Source organism: Podarcis vaucheri, assembly GCF_965113315.1.
Source record: "Podarcis vaucheri genome assembly, chromosome: 2".
In the NCBI taxonomy this organism is placed as follows: domain Eukaryota; kingdom Metazoa; phylum Chordata; class Lepidosauria; order Squamata; family Lacertidae; genus Podarcis; species Podarcis vaucheri.
In genome coordinates this window covers 58,552,736-58,567,027 of record NC_138760.1, presented here as the reverse complement: position 1 = coordinate 58,567,027, position 14,292 = coordinate 58,552,736, and the positions used below count along the sequence as shown (strand labels likewise).

At 41.9% G+C, this 14,292-nt stretch overlaps 2 protein-coding genes across 4 annotated transcripts in view; one reads left to right on the top strand and one right to left on the bottom strand.

Moving 5' to 3' along the window:
- LARS1 (leucyl-tRNA synthetase 1) overlaps positions 1-10,904 on the bottom strand; it is a 49,244-nt gene extending 38,340 nt beyond the window's left edge. The window contains exons 1-6 of one of the 2 annotated variants that reach the window (XM_082213437.1): positions 10,713-10,904; positions 3,843-3,961; positions 2,758-2,845; positions 1,660-1,740; positions 378-512; positions 11-172 (exon numbers count right to left, since the gene is read on the bottom strand). In XM_082213437.1, the coding sequence (XP_082069563.1) occupies positions 11-172; positions 378-512; positions 1,660-1,740; positions 2,758-2,845; positions 3,843-3,961; positions 10,713-10,715 (588 nt within the window). In that variant the 5' untranslated portion in view covers positions 10,716-10,904. Of the gene's footprint in view, positions 1-10; positions 173-377; positions 513-1,659; positions 1,741-2,757; positions 2,846-3,842; positions 3,962-7,083; positions 7,229-10,712 lie in introns of those variants that run through there. The other variant, XM_082213436.1, reaches the window with a different exon arrangement.
- A 264-nt stretch (positions 10,905-11,168) lies between these two features.
- The window catches only part of RBM27 (RNA binding motif protein 27), a 33,188-nt gene continuing 30,064 nt past the window's right edge, over positions 11,169-14,292 (top strand). Inside the window, exon 1 of one of the 2 annotated variants that reach the window (XM_082213460.1) lies at positions 11,169-11,403. In XM_082213460.1, coding sequence (XP_082069586.1) covers positions 11,345-11,403 — 59 coding nt within the window. In that variant the 5' untranslated portion in view covers positions 11,169-11,344. The remainder of the gene's footprint in view (positions 11,404-14,292) is intronic. The other variant, XM_082213461.1, reaches the window with a different exon arrangement.

The following is a 14,292-nucleotide window of genomic DNA, read 5'->3' as shown; positions in this document are numbered from 1 at the left end:
AAACAAGTACCTTCAGTCCCATGCTCTTTAAATCTTGAATAGCCTGGGGCGGGAAATAATCAATCCAATGTTCAGCCTCTGAAAATTTCACTATTTCTTCATCAGAGAGACCTAAAGATTTCATGATCCCCCATTGATACTTTGAAGAGCCAGTCTTGGCAGCAGCCTTACTCTTCAAAGAAAATAAGAAAGCAAAGTAAATAGACTAAGTAAAGCAGATGAACTATATCAGTTTTATTATATTCATAAGTGTAGAATGAACATGTCCATTAATTTTTTGCACATTTATGGACGATATATGCAAGTCTACATCTGTACTCCTGAGATGCAAACAATCTTACAACAGCACCATGAAGCATTTATATTTTAAATTATACCTTTTTGCCTTTAGCCTTGTCTTTGATGACCACTTCTTCCCCCTTTGGCACTTCCTCTTCCTCCTCCTCTTCATCAGGGAATTCTGGTGGACAGCCATACAGCTCCATTTCTCTTTTCAACTTATCTGCACATGCCTATGGAAAAATCCGGAGTGACTCAGTTAGTATAGATGGATCAATGATTCAACAGTGCAAGGCTTGGGATAAAATATTTTGGCAATTCCAAACTTGCTGCCAAAAAGAAAGACCAGGTGTCAGGATTGCTGATGAATATTTATTGGTGGTCCAATATGCTTATTTGCTTGTGCAGATTCCAGATATCTGTGCAAGCATATAAAGCCCCTAAAGGCAGACTTTTGGCTGAAACATGCCAGGCTACCAATAAATATTCATTTAACAATAAATATTCATCAGCATCCTGGCACTTGGTCTCTCGTTTTGACAGTTCATTTTCTGGATGCTTCCTGGTGTTTTTTCCTTCAATTCCAAACCTGGCATCACATCTTCAATTGAAGTTGACAGCGTAGTAAGTGATCTGCCATGCCATTCCCTCAAAGGCTGGCTCACTTATGGTGTGCAAAAATTTTAAAGAAAGGGTCTCTTCATTTTAGCTTCAAAATGAAATGATGAAAAGAAATGCTCTGCATCAGCAATTAGAGCTAACTTACTAGAAGCCATAGAAATAAACAAGCTGTTGCTCTACTACATTTTCTTCATGATACCAGAAACACAGGAGATACTAGGACATTATGGTCAGGGATCCAAAGGACCATGTAACTACTTTCATGTACAGAGACTTGGAATGAGTGGTCGAACATCTGCTTGCTATTCCTAGCAAACTGTTTTTGAAGCAGAGGGGAAACAGAATGTGACATGTTCAAAGGGGCGGGGAGAGAATTAAAAATCCCACTAGGGATGCCCAAACCCTTCAGCACACCTAAGAGATCTGTGGGTCCTGAGAAAATTTTAAACCCATATATGGAAGCAACTGCTATGCCACTCACATGAGTACTGATTACTATGAGAAAGAACTCATTCAAACAGCTATGCTAAACCAGAATTTTCACATCTTTTACCATAACACGCCTATGTGCATGTTTTATACCTACTGATGTCCAAATTTAAAGCATGTCACACACACACACCACTTTGTTTCTAAACTCAGAATCTGTGCACCCCTGCTACAAAAATAGAATGGTTTATAAAAAAATATTTTATTTTTAGAAAAAGTCATACAGCATAAGAGCCAAAAAGGAAGAAGAAAACAAAACCCAAATTTTACCTTAATGGGCATGCCTGTACAATGTAGTCCAAAAGGGAACAGGCAGCTTTTTCCTTTTAGTTTCTGGTACCCAACTGCAAACTGTGGGAAACAGGATCACAATGGCAATAATATAGCATATATCAAGTAAGCTTCCAAGTTTCAAGAAAAATAAAGGGAGGGGGAGAGCATGCAGGACTGGAAAAATGGGTGGGATCAAACACAAATAGGTGGTTTAGAAGTATTAAGAAGTGCTTGCATTTAGTTGTAAACATTGGAAATCCTTTTAAGACACACACTTTCTTTCTGCTATTTGTGGTACTACAACTGCTACAACACACAATTTGAAAGGAACAGAAAAAGCAAAGTTATTAATTCCCAGCTAAGTTACTGAGTTCATAGAACGACTTCTGCTCATGCTATGGAATTTCCTCTCCCTCTCTTCCCTGCTCCACCCCCTGCAATCTGCCCCAGTGCAAATCATTGCCTGAGCTCAATGACTTTGTTGGATACGGCCTGATGTCTTCACAACGGAGATTTTAGAGAGCTTCTACTCCCTAGAGCAAAGAAAAAATCTACAGTGATTTAAATTTTTTGTTTGCTCCATCTCAAAATCTCCGCACTGGGAACAATACATATTTTTAAGTTAATATAAAACACGTTATCTGACCAGGTTACGAGAAATAAAACTTTAACAACTGCTAAAACCTCCATTTACCCCCCAGTCAGGATAAGCACAAATAAAAACATCTTGCAAATATTTGAAAACTGTGTTGTTTAAGCGGATCTCTGAAGAGTGTCAACAGTGATATAAATCACTGAGGACGCCCCTCTATATATACTTCTTGCTCTGAGACACAGATAATATGCAAGAGTGAGCTTTCTAGGCCAGTCTACAGCAGCCTTCCCCAACCTGGTGGCCTCCGGATGTTTTGCACTCTTTTAACCCTCAGACTTAGCCAAGTGGCCAATAGGCAGGGAGAATGGCAGGTGTGCTCCAACAGCATCTGGAGGTCACCAGGCTAGAAAAAGTTGGCCTACATTTAAATGGCTCAAGGACTGAGCAAGAACACTTATTTTCCCTGGTGAGGCTTGTTGCTAACAAGGAAAATTTCTTACCTCACATTTGGATACGGAAAACGTGTGTCCTAGATGAAGCCGGCCATTCATGTATGGATACGGAAAGGTGGCAAAGTACTTGCCATTGCTGAATGGAGATTGCAAAACAAAAAAAATGTGCATCAAATGATCTGCAGAAACTAAACTAAAAAATTACAAATACTACAATTCTATATTCCCTTATTCAGGGATGTGTGATACAGAAATGTTTAAGAAAGATGTTGCATACAACCACATCAGTACCTGCTATAGGGCATTTCACTTGTGGCAAATGCACTGACTCCAGTATGAACACTAAAAATGTCATAAATTGGGTCTGCCGCCCAACTAAAGATTCAGTTTTAAACTACACTTCTAAACACACTCACCAGGGAATAAATCATATTGCACTCAGCAGAACTTCTGAGTAAGAATGCATAGGATTGCACTGTCATCAATTAAATATGAGTTTTCTTGAAATGAGTGATTAAATGTCCATCCAAGCAAATAAAAACTCCAGAGGAAGATGACAAAGATGTGTAGAATAGCAGGAATCATATTTGAAAAAGTCTTCCCTCTTATGTGATAGAAATGTTCTTTGAAGGTAATATCTAGTTGCTACACCTATCACAAGCCACTACTGGCACTTTTTTTAAATATGTTCTTCTGATAATCACCTAAAATCTTTTAAGTTGCATAGGAAAAAAACCCTAACTCCTTCTGGGTACATAATCAATTAACAAAATTTAAAAAAATATTTATGTCCTGCTTTTCAAACCATTTTCAAACCATTTTAAGAACACAATGCAACTGTTGATACAAATGTACAAATAGCTCAAGTTTCCATGCTAGAGAAAAAAACTGACATAAAAAAACCTGGTTGGAATCTCCTCAGTGGCTGTTCAGGTATTTTAATGGTGCTAATTGCCATAGCTATCCAAATGTGAACTCACAATGGCATGCAAATTCAACCAAACAGGTACAACTGAGACTCAAGACACCGATCGCAATTCAGGCTCCTCAAAAGCCACAGTGAACCAAACCTTCAATATTCTGCACATTCCCCTCTCTAGTTTTTGTCATAATTCTGGAAAGAGTACCCCCACCTTTTGTGGTTTGCAGCATCTGCTGCGTTAACTTCAAATGCTCCCTCATCATGCCACTTCTTTTGGATTTCCTTTTCAATTGCCTTCAAGAAGTCCACTTTAGCTGTCCCCTTCCGTTCCTTAAGGAAGAAGACAAATCTCTTAGAGCAAGTGAATAGTTTAAAAGTCAATAAACGCCTACACAGAATCTCACTGGAATACAGTGGTGCCTCGCAAGACGAAAAGAATTCGTTCCGCGAGTCTTTTTGTCTTGCGATGTTTTTCGTCTTGCGAAGCACGGTCCGTCGCAACTGCGCCTCTTCAAGCGGCTTTAAGAAAAAAGCGCAAGACGTTTTCGTCTTGCAAAGCAAGCCCATAGGGAAATTCGTCTAGCGAAGCAACGCAAAAACGGAAAACCCTTTCGTCTAGCGAGTTTTTCGTCTTGCGAGGCATTCGTCTTGCGGGGCACCACTGTATTACAATCCACTATGTACAGAATCTATCACACACCCTCCACAACATTCATCAAGTAAGATGTTTCCTATACATTGTTCAAGGTTACTGCATTAAAAAGTAGTTATGAGCATTTACAGGAAAATACTTTAAATTTCTATCCATGCTTCCATATGAGCTTAGATCCTAGTGTATGTTTTTTGGAATTATCAATTCTGCAAGATGTCAAGGTCAGTTTGCCAGAAAACTCATTTATTAGTTGCTGCCACGCATTAAAAACCTTCAACTTGACATCTTTAATAAGCAAAATGTCTGGCATTATTATGTACATCACCTTGAGACATATGCAAAAGGAAAATAATAAATAAACACATTTTAAAATTTATTATTATTATCGGCAGTGTGCAATATGAGGCTCTCTTCAGAGTTTATTATGTGATCTTCAGAGTCTGATGCATTTCTGCACACTCTGGACAGAAAAGGCACTGGACCACGTTAAGGTACTGAGCTATCCCATTTCAGAGAAGTAAGGTAGGCGTTGCCCTTATCAAAACATTGTGCCTAGTTTAGAACTTTAACTCTACCTACCCCCTTAAACAATGCACTCGTGTCTGCAGGAGGAAATAAATGGGGACAGTTAGGGACTCAGTTACAAGGATGACTAAACAAGGTGTCTGTCAAAAGTGTGACAAAATTTTAGAGCTTTCTTAGTCTGGTTAATTAGCCAGTAATTACATCACTGTCTCAAATATGGTTTGGAGTTGCTTTTAAATTAAAAAAAAGTATAACTGAAAAGGTTTTCTCTTGGAAAAAGATACAATTTAAGAATTAAAGTAATGCCCAGGCACAGAAAGTGTGAAAGCAAGTGACTTTTACAATGCAGATACTTTTGCTTGAAGCTCTAGGAGAAAGAAATACACACACAGGTAACATCTAATTACAAAATGCTCATCTGCACAAAACTATTTTGCAGCATATTAACTGACAGCACTGAAACGAAATTAATTTTAATCTGTCATACTCTAACTACATTTCATCAGCTGGATACTCTTAGTGGCTTTAAATTGGAGACTGAGGTGCTATGCAAGCTCAAGCACAATCGGACAATTCTTCCTGACTAGAGGAGCATGAAAAATTTGAGCCCAGCCTGTCATATTATTGGTTAATGAGGCAAAGAGCAGTCGGACTAGTGTTACCACAAACACATCAGATTTATTACATTTGAAGCAATTAGCACATTACATAGATGAACCAGAGGTAGAAAGCATTCAGAAGTTGTTATCGTCACTGCCAACACCACCACCCGCCTTGCATCCTCACTAATGCTTGATTTCTTACTGTGTTTTAATTTGTTGGAAACCACCCAGAGTGGCTGGGGTAACCCAGTCTGATGGGTGGCATATAAAAAATAAATTATTATTATCCTGAAAATATAATATGATCTCTACATTGACCATAATATGTGGGCAGATTCAGGCCGGAGAAGGCAGTTTTGCAGATCCTAAAGCATATGGAACTTTAAAAGCAATAACTAGCACTTTAAGTCGGGGCCACAAACATACTAGAAGCCAATGCAGATGCAGCTAATATAGCAATACAAAAAGACCCAACTCACCTATTTTACATGATCATTAATCTAGTTTGAAAATAGGCATCTTACATTTAAAATGAAAGCTCCTTGACACAGACTCACAACTATTGATGCAATGTATTATACCTCAAAAATGAATTTATGATGTTCACTTTCAGCAGATCAGCCACATCAATAATGTAGAGGGGCTGGCCTACCCCAAAAGGCTCAAGACCACTGGCCTTTCTCAGGAAAGAAACTCTAATGTTGCTAATAAGGGGCCAGTAAATAAGGCAAGACATCACAAGGTATCTATAAAATACTGTACATAAGACTTAATACAAATTGCCCATCAACATAACCTTTAGACAAAGCTGTGGCAACAAATTTTGTCTGAAGACCCTAACAAGCATGCCATCTTTTGTTAAATGGCTTACACAACTGTCACTTTCCCCATAAAAAGCAGAGCTCAGAGATGATGGAGATGAATCAGGATGGGATTTTAAATCTTTAACAGTTGCATAAAATATATAACCTCAAGAAATACAGCTTTTATCATTTCTAAATAGCAAGCTGTATTTGCCATGGTTCTCTCATCTACTTTACTATTAAATGTGCAACGTTCAGCCACGAAACTATGCTGACCAGGATACCGTTCAGGAAGGAAAAGGAGTTTCCAGCATATAATCTCAACCCTTCTCCGCGGCACTACTGCTGAAGATTTTTAACAATGACTTTAGGGTTCTTTTAAAATCGTGAGACCTTCTATATAATGCAGCATGTCCAACTATTCTAAACAATAAATAATGGGATGCCTCAGGGTAAGAGGTAAAAGACACTTGAAGGGAAACTTCGCATATTAATATCTACTGCTTCTTGAATTTGAGTCAATCCAATGGAGCCCACCGCATAACGGGAATACTAGACTCACTCACAACCCCGACAAATAAGCTATTTTCTATGATGTATCTCAAAATAAGCATATGCAACTTGCTTGCTTGGCGTGAAACACGTTTAGCGATTTGACATGGAAATGCTAGACAAGCCCCCTTATAACTGACGGAGCTGTCACAGCAATAGGAAGCCCATAGGAAGGGAGGGGGGTCGGTGGCTGGTCGGCCTTCCTCCATTCCCTTCTGCTTGCAGGAGAGGGGTCCATTTTCTGGTCCAAGACGGAACCCCCCCCCCAAAAAAAAACTAACCCCCCCTCATCCACCCAAAACCAACGGCCGTATTCACCGTCATCGCTCCCGAGCTTCTTCAGCCAACAGCTGCTCTCACGGCTCGAGCCTCCTCCACTCCACGCTGCCGGTTCCCCCACAATGCAACGGGAGCGCAGATGTCATCAGCTTCCTTCGCAAAGGCTGCCGGGAGCTGGAGTCCACACGCCGCGAAAGCAAACGTTGACAAGGCTGTAGAACTGCGACTCCCGAAAGGCATCGCGCTCGCCGGGTGGTTCTTCACGAGCCGAGCTTTCCTAGAACGGAATACTACGATTCCCCTAATGCACAGGGGCTGAGAGCCGCACCAATGTCTAAAAACAGGGGTGTCCGAACCTTTAATTTTCTTGGTCCGATTCCGCAGGGGGAGGGCGCTAAAGCGGCCCTTTTCGTTGTTGTTTCCTCCACCCTCCCGCTTTGTCCATGTGACAACGAAGAATTGACAGCTTGGGAATATCCTTTGATTCCTCCTTCATGCTTAAAAAAGAGCCCGTTTTGGCTATACGATAGTATTGCAGGAGTCCTGCCCTAAGAGCTTTAACAGGAGCAGAAACTATGTATGTATTTTGACAGAATAGTTTTCTGCATAGTTCTGTCATAAGCATTCAAAGTCCCTGGAAGTTGTAGAAAAACCTTAAAAAGCGGGAAACAGCTTCTGCACCTTCAAAGTCACATGCAGTCAGGGTGCAGAAAATGGTAGACACCCAAAGCAATCTTTATTGTGTGTATGTTTTCAGATGTGAATCCCACCAAATTCACTATGCCAACTACTTCCAACTAACTGGCGTTAGTGTTCCCGTTTACCCATTCACCTGGGATTGTCCCACTGTGTTCTGGGTGGAAATGTATAATAAATAAAATACGCTGTAAAATAAATGTGCTAAAACCATGAGAAGCCTTTGTCAAAGCCTGTGTTTCAAAAATAGAAAGGTATGAAGGAATGATCAGAAGCTTTAACATGATGAAACTATATTAGCCCCAAGACACTGGTTCAGTTTGCAGATTATACATGGTATTCATTTATACAGATCCATAGACAAAACCTAAGGTCCACTTAAAAACATGATAGAATACAGTAATGTTAAAATTGAAATTAAACAAATTTATTGTGCATTCTATACCTTTGTTCTTCAGCAGGGTGTGAAACTAATACAATGGTACCTCAGGTTACATACGCTTCAGGTTACAGACTCTGCTAACCCAGAAATAGTGCTTCAGGTTAAGAACTTTGCTTCAGGATGAGAACAGAAATCGTGCTCCAGCAGCGCAGCAGGAGACCCCATTAGCTAAAGTGGTGCTTCAGGTTAAGAACAGTTTCAGGTTAAGAACGGACCTCCGGAATGAATTAAGTACTTAACCCGAGGTACCACTGTATACAGCACTTACAGAACATACCGGTAAGCTTTAGTACCTCAAATAGCTATGGTGTTATGCTATTGTTATTTAACCAGGTGAAGCTAATATACAGTACTGTTTTAACACACATCACTGAGTGATTTCAAAATGGCTGCCATTTCAAATCTGCTGTTTACTCATTGTTCTTAATATAGCTATTTATCTTGGTCTGCTATCAGAAAGCAAAATAATATTTATTATGGTATGCTCATGTACATAATAAATTAGAATGACAAGTTCCAATTTAGTTTAGTTAAACCAACTAGGTTCATGCGCGGGTCTTGAACCTTCTATCCACAGGCTTGAGCCAGCTGAAAATTAGAGGCCCACCAGTCATAAAATGGTAGTGTAAGGGCAGTGTCAGCCACAAAATGGTGGCAGATGGAGGCAGAGTGTGGCATAATTTTATTTATTTCATAAAACGTATATAACTGCTTGGTTGTTAAAGACAACAACCACTTCTAAGTAGTTTACAAAAAACAAAACCCATCAAAGGTGTTTACAGTTGGCAATTACTTTCGCTTTCTATTAATATCTAATCCATCTTTGGAAATTACTAAATTCTTTGCCACATCATTTTCTTGTGCCAAGGAATTCCATAGCTGTGTTTCTCAAGATAAGTAAAGACATTTACTCTCAATGTATTGTAACTCAGCCTCCCCATTTTGGGTAGAATTTCCTGATCCAGAGGCTCTAAGTGGAGAATGCTTTTTCTTTTACATTTTCCCCTTACCACTCTCAGAAAACGTATTTTTATCACTCTGTGATTTCTTCTCCCATTTTCCTTTCAAACTCCACCTGTACTTCATTTCCTTCCATTCCCAGGCTACCAGTTTATTTAATAACGTCTTACTCCTATATAACAGCTTTCTACTCTTATGACCTTCCTTTAAGTTCCCAATTTACTAATAATTATTATTCAGAGTTTATTTCTTCTTATTAATATTAACAATTATGATAATTAACCTTTTATCTCCCTTTCTAATTTCTTTCACCAGGTCTTGTGGCTCTTTTCTTTCAGAGGAAGGAGAACTTCCTTCCCTTCATCTGTCTCCCAGCCACCTTTACTCAGCATGCAAGGAGTTGCTCATATGGACACAGGTCTAACCATAAGGCTATGGAATGGCTATGGAGCAGGGCAGACAAATGAAGAGGCCCTGGGCAGGCTCTGCAACTGAGGCCCACCTGAAATGGTCTGAGGACAGTCATGTGCCCAGCTTCACAATGTCTAGAGCTTTAAGACAACCTTATAATAGGTGCATATACATAAGTGTATCATAAGTGTCATAAGTCCTAGAATTCAAAGAAACTTTCATATCAGGAAGAATGATTCAACTTTATTATGTTTGCTGCTTTCCTTTCACAGTACAGTAAACCCTCAACTCACATGCATTTAACTTGTGCTTATTCGGCTTTATGCACACTGCAAAAGAAAAATTAAAGAGGGAGCAAGGTTTTGGGAAAAGTAACTATGGCAATCCCACCCGCCATTGAACCCAATGGGTTTTCACTATACACAATTTTAGTTTTAAGTGCAATCCCCAGAACATAACCCTCACTCAAGTTGTGGACTTAATGCATGTCAAGTGATTTCTCCCCCCATAAATCCAGTAATGCACTTTGTTACCATATCCTTTGTTTTAGACATCATCAATCTCAACTGGAACTGGTTGTTCCTTGTTTTGTTGAGTGCACTGCTGCACGATCCAAGACTTAGAAGTCCTATTGTCTCCATTGGGACTTACTCCCAGGTAAGTGTGTAAACTTTCTTGAAACGGATACTAAACGTAATATTGCAGAACAAAGCAGGATCGCACCTTGCAAGCACATCTCTAGAAATAGAGACGCACAGATCAGACCAATTTCCTACTGAGAAAAGACGAGTTCTGTACGGCACAATCCAAACCGTAGGTCCAGATCACTGACACTGTTCCAGTCACAGCGGGGCCAGGGGGCAACCCCTTATAGCTAACACCGAGAGATTGGCTAAAATCTCTGCATACCAAGGGGGTGGGGTTTAGATTCCATGAGGGCCCCACCCCCATTGGAGAACACGCAAGCTCAGAACTTTCTAGTACGCGTGTTTAGAATTGCAGTTTACAAAGAAATGTCTCTAAGAAAGATTCCTATGTACGTTGACTCCTAATACGTATTCCACTGAGCTCGGAACCAATAATTCGCAAGCGACCTTCCACTTGCTAGAAATAAAATGGAAACTATGCTTCCATGCTTTGGAAAACGCAGAGGACATACCATACTTTATTTGGTTGCAGTCCCATCCACTGGTTGTGTGCGTGTGTATGCCTGTGTCTGTTGGGGGCGGGATTGGACTCTGCACGCGCTCAGAGACAACCCCTTCCTTCGCAGTCACTGCGCACGTTCCCGAGCGCCGTCTATACGGCGTGCCGAGGCCTGGCTCGAAGCCACCTGGCCCTCGGGAGCGGTGCCGACCCTTGTTATTTCCCCCCTCCTCTTTCCCGCTCACGTTGCTCGCGCGCCCGCAAAGGGTTTCACGCGTGCTGCCTCGACCTAGCCTGCTGCGGCCTTTCACCACTCACCCCCCTCCCACACCCGCTCGCCCACTACCTCCCGCGGCCGCGGATTGGCTCGCTCGACTCGGGGCCTCGCCGTGCGATTGGCTCCGCCGGGAGACCGGGTGCCCGCCCTCCCCCCTCTCCGGCACCCAGCAGGTTCGGCTGCGCTCTCGGCTCAGCTAGTTCCTGGTCTGACTCTTAGGCCCTGCCTGGGCGACAGGACAGCGGGGGAGCTGCCGCGGGCGAGTAACTGCTCGCGGGGGAGCGGCGGGTGGGGGAAGGGAGCCGGAGAGATGCTGCCCGGAGTGTAGCCGCCGCAGCAGCAGCAGCGCCGCCGCCGCCGCCACCATCATGATCATAGAGAACGTGGACGCGCTCAAATCCTGGCTGGCCAAGTTGCTGGAGCCAATGTGAGTGCGGCGGGGGCTGGTTGTGGGGAGTGGAGGAGGCCGAGGGGCAGCGGCGGCGGGGCAGCGGCGGAGGCCTTCCCATGTGGGAGAAGGGAGCCGAGGGGTGAGAGGCAACCGAGGAAAGGGGGGGCGAGCTGGGAAAGAGGAGTTACGTGTATGTGGGGGCTCCTTGCTAAAGAGTCAGTGGGGTGAATGAATAGGTGAGGGGGGGGGTCGGTACTGGTAAAATGCCTCAAGTCCTGGGGTACATGTGCGGGGATGGGCTTCGTACCAGGAGGCGGCGGCGGCAAGAGGGGATTCGTGAAGAGCTGCTGTGGGTCGGCAGGGGGTGCGGGGCAACTGGCGTCAACTAGGGGTGTGCCTCAGGAACGAGGTTAAGGTTATAAGTGGTTATGGGGCGGGGAGGCCGCTGAGGGGCCGCGTGAGGAAGTAGGTTGTTTGGGTGGGACACACACACACACACAGTAGGTGCTGAGGTTATTGGGCTATGCAGGGTGCTGCTTTCTGTCTTCTGCACTTGCTCGTAGTTATTCCAAACTGTAATCTGGTGACTAATTGTTTTATAATGCATAGCTACCACAGTATATATCACTTTAACAAAACCAGGGGAACTACTCTTCAGAGCAGCTCCTTGAAAATTAAAACATGCAGCATTAGGCCAAGTGTGCCTTACTGCAGGAGTGCGACAGTGGAGACAAAATGTTGCCCCGTCCTGTGTTCATCCCTTTGTCATAACATCTGAAATGTTGGGGGTTGATAAGTTGTTTGTTAGGGCAGTTAAAAAGAGCACTTCAGACGGAAGAGGGCAATCTTGATTGTGTTTTTATTTTTAGTTGCAAGCTTTTGGTTATAAGTTGCTTTGGGTTTCCTTGGGCTGCTTACCCAGGGTCTGTGTTTACTTTTTGGAAATGAGGCACAGTGGAGACTGTGGTGTCTTTATAATATATGTGAGCCTCCATTTGGAAGGGTTCACAGCAACCCTCCACAAAAGCCTTGCTATCTCCCATATCTGCAGTTGTCAAAGTGGCCCATGGGAGTAGGGGAGTTTTGGACTACTGTTAAGATACAGTTCCCCATCCTGGATATATACTGAGAGTTTGACATTGTTGCTCAATAAGCTAGTGTTTTGTCAAGCTGACACTTAAATTCTGAGTGTATATCACTGCATCAGTGATAAGCAGGCAGAGACACTAGACGGAAATCTTATGTTATATATATTTTTGCAGTTGGTCTGTTAATTGTCTTTTTGGCCCAGGAGCTAACATGTCAACTTCCCTGCACTTAACCTTGGGAGCAAGTACTCTACACCAAACTATTAGCTTGAATTGATACGTGACTTCAGTTTAAAGTTCTGAACAGAGAGTTAAGACTACAGACACTCTTGAATATGCCAAGAGTGAGTTAAAACTAAACTTGAACTACCTTGTTGTAAATAGACAGAGTACATTTCTGTCTCATTTGTATAATCTTAATGTGTACTTCTCTGCTGCATAGAGTTGTGAAGCATTAATTTTCAAATGCCTGCCCAGTTCCTTGAAGACATTTCAAGTGCTAATTATACTGCCTTTGTGTTTTTGTTGGCTTTAATATGCATTTCCTATTTCAACTATTACAAAATTCTGATTTATTATTAAACAATAAAGAAGTAGCAATTTCACATTTGCATTTCTGGGCAATTTGGGCATTTAATCCATAATTACAGACTTGCATAATTATGACCATGAAAAGTTCCTAAATTCTTTACTGTGGGTGGGATTCACCTAGCAAACTCTATGAGTGAAAGTCCTAGGCAAGGGCTTCTGTTTGTCCAATGGGGCTTCCCCACTCTCCTCCCCCTGCTTGCCCCCTGAAATTGGCTCAGGAGGGTTAGGAGTACCCCTAGTACAGGGGTGGGGGTAGAATAAATCGTTCCTTCTGGCTACTGGATAAGCTTGTGCAGATTGAATGTTTATCATAGCGCAACATTAAATTTCACCCAGTATATTTAGTTGTGCATAGTAGTTTTTGGGCAAACCATTTTGGTTAATCTGCTAAATTACATATTTGGTTGATATTGATAGTTGTTGGAGTTATGCTTGCAGTCACAGCTGTATGTAAATACAGTTGCTGAAACCTAGTTTTGAATATTATGTCCTTGTTAGATCAACATGCATTTTTTTCAGCCCTGGTTTCAGAACTGGTCATAAAAACATGCTTCATTTAACATACGAAAAGTAGAAAAATGTCTCTAACTTACCGTATGTTTTAGATTTCTTGAATATCTACAGCTACCTTATACTGAGCCAGATCCTTTGGTCCATCTCACATTATTGTTGAGTTGGCTGTCTTGAGTCTCATGCCGGGGTCCCATCTAGACTTTAACTGGAGTCTCCAGGCATTAAACTGATACTCTTTGCATGCCAATCATATGTCGTACCATTTTGCTATGGCCCAGTTGCCCAGGTAATTAAGCCATTTGTGGTTCAGCATCCAGGAGCAAAGAGGAAGTGTTTAATTCAGCTGAATTAAAAACCTCAGAAAGGACACTTTGAGGGTAGAATAGTGATTATTTGCTCAACTGTGGAAATCAGAATTGGGGAGAGCCCTGCTGCAGTCATGCCCTGCTTGCTTCTCATAGGTTGGCCATGGTGAAAACAGGGAATTGGACTAGATGGACCTTTGGCATGATCAAGCAGGGCTCTTTTATGTTCTTAGTTCTTCTACAGAGCTGTCAAAATCATACCAAGTAGTAGGTTTGCTTGTTTGTTTGTATAGCATTTGTTCAACATAATTTCTATTTTTGTATCAATTCTATTTTTGTATTGAGCACTAGTTAAATTAAAACAATAGCAACATGAATTAGAAGACTTCATTCTAAGGCTCTTAGCCTAAGCATATGTACTTGGAAGC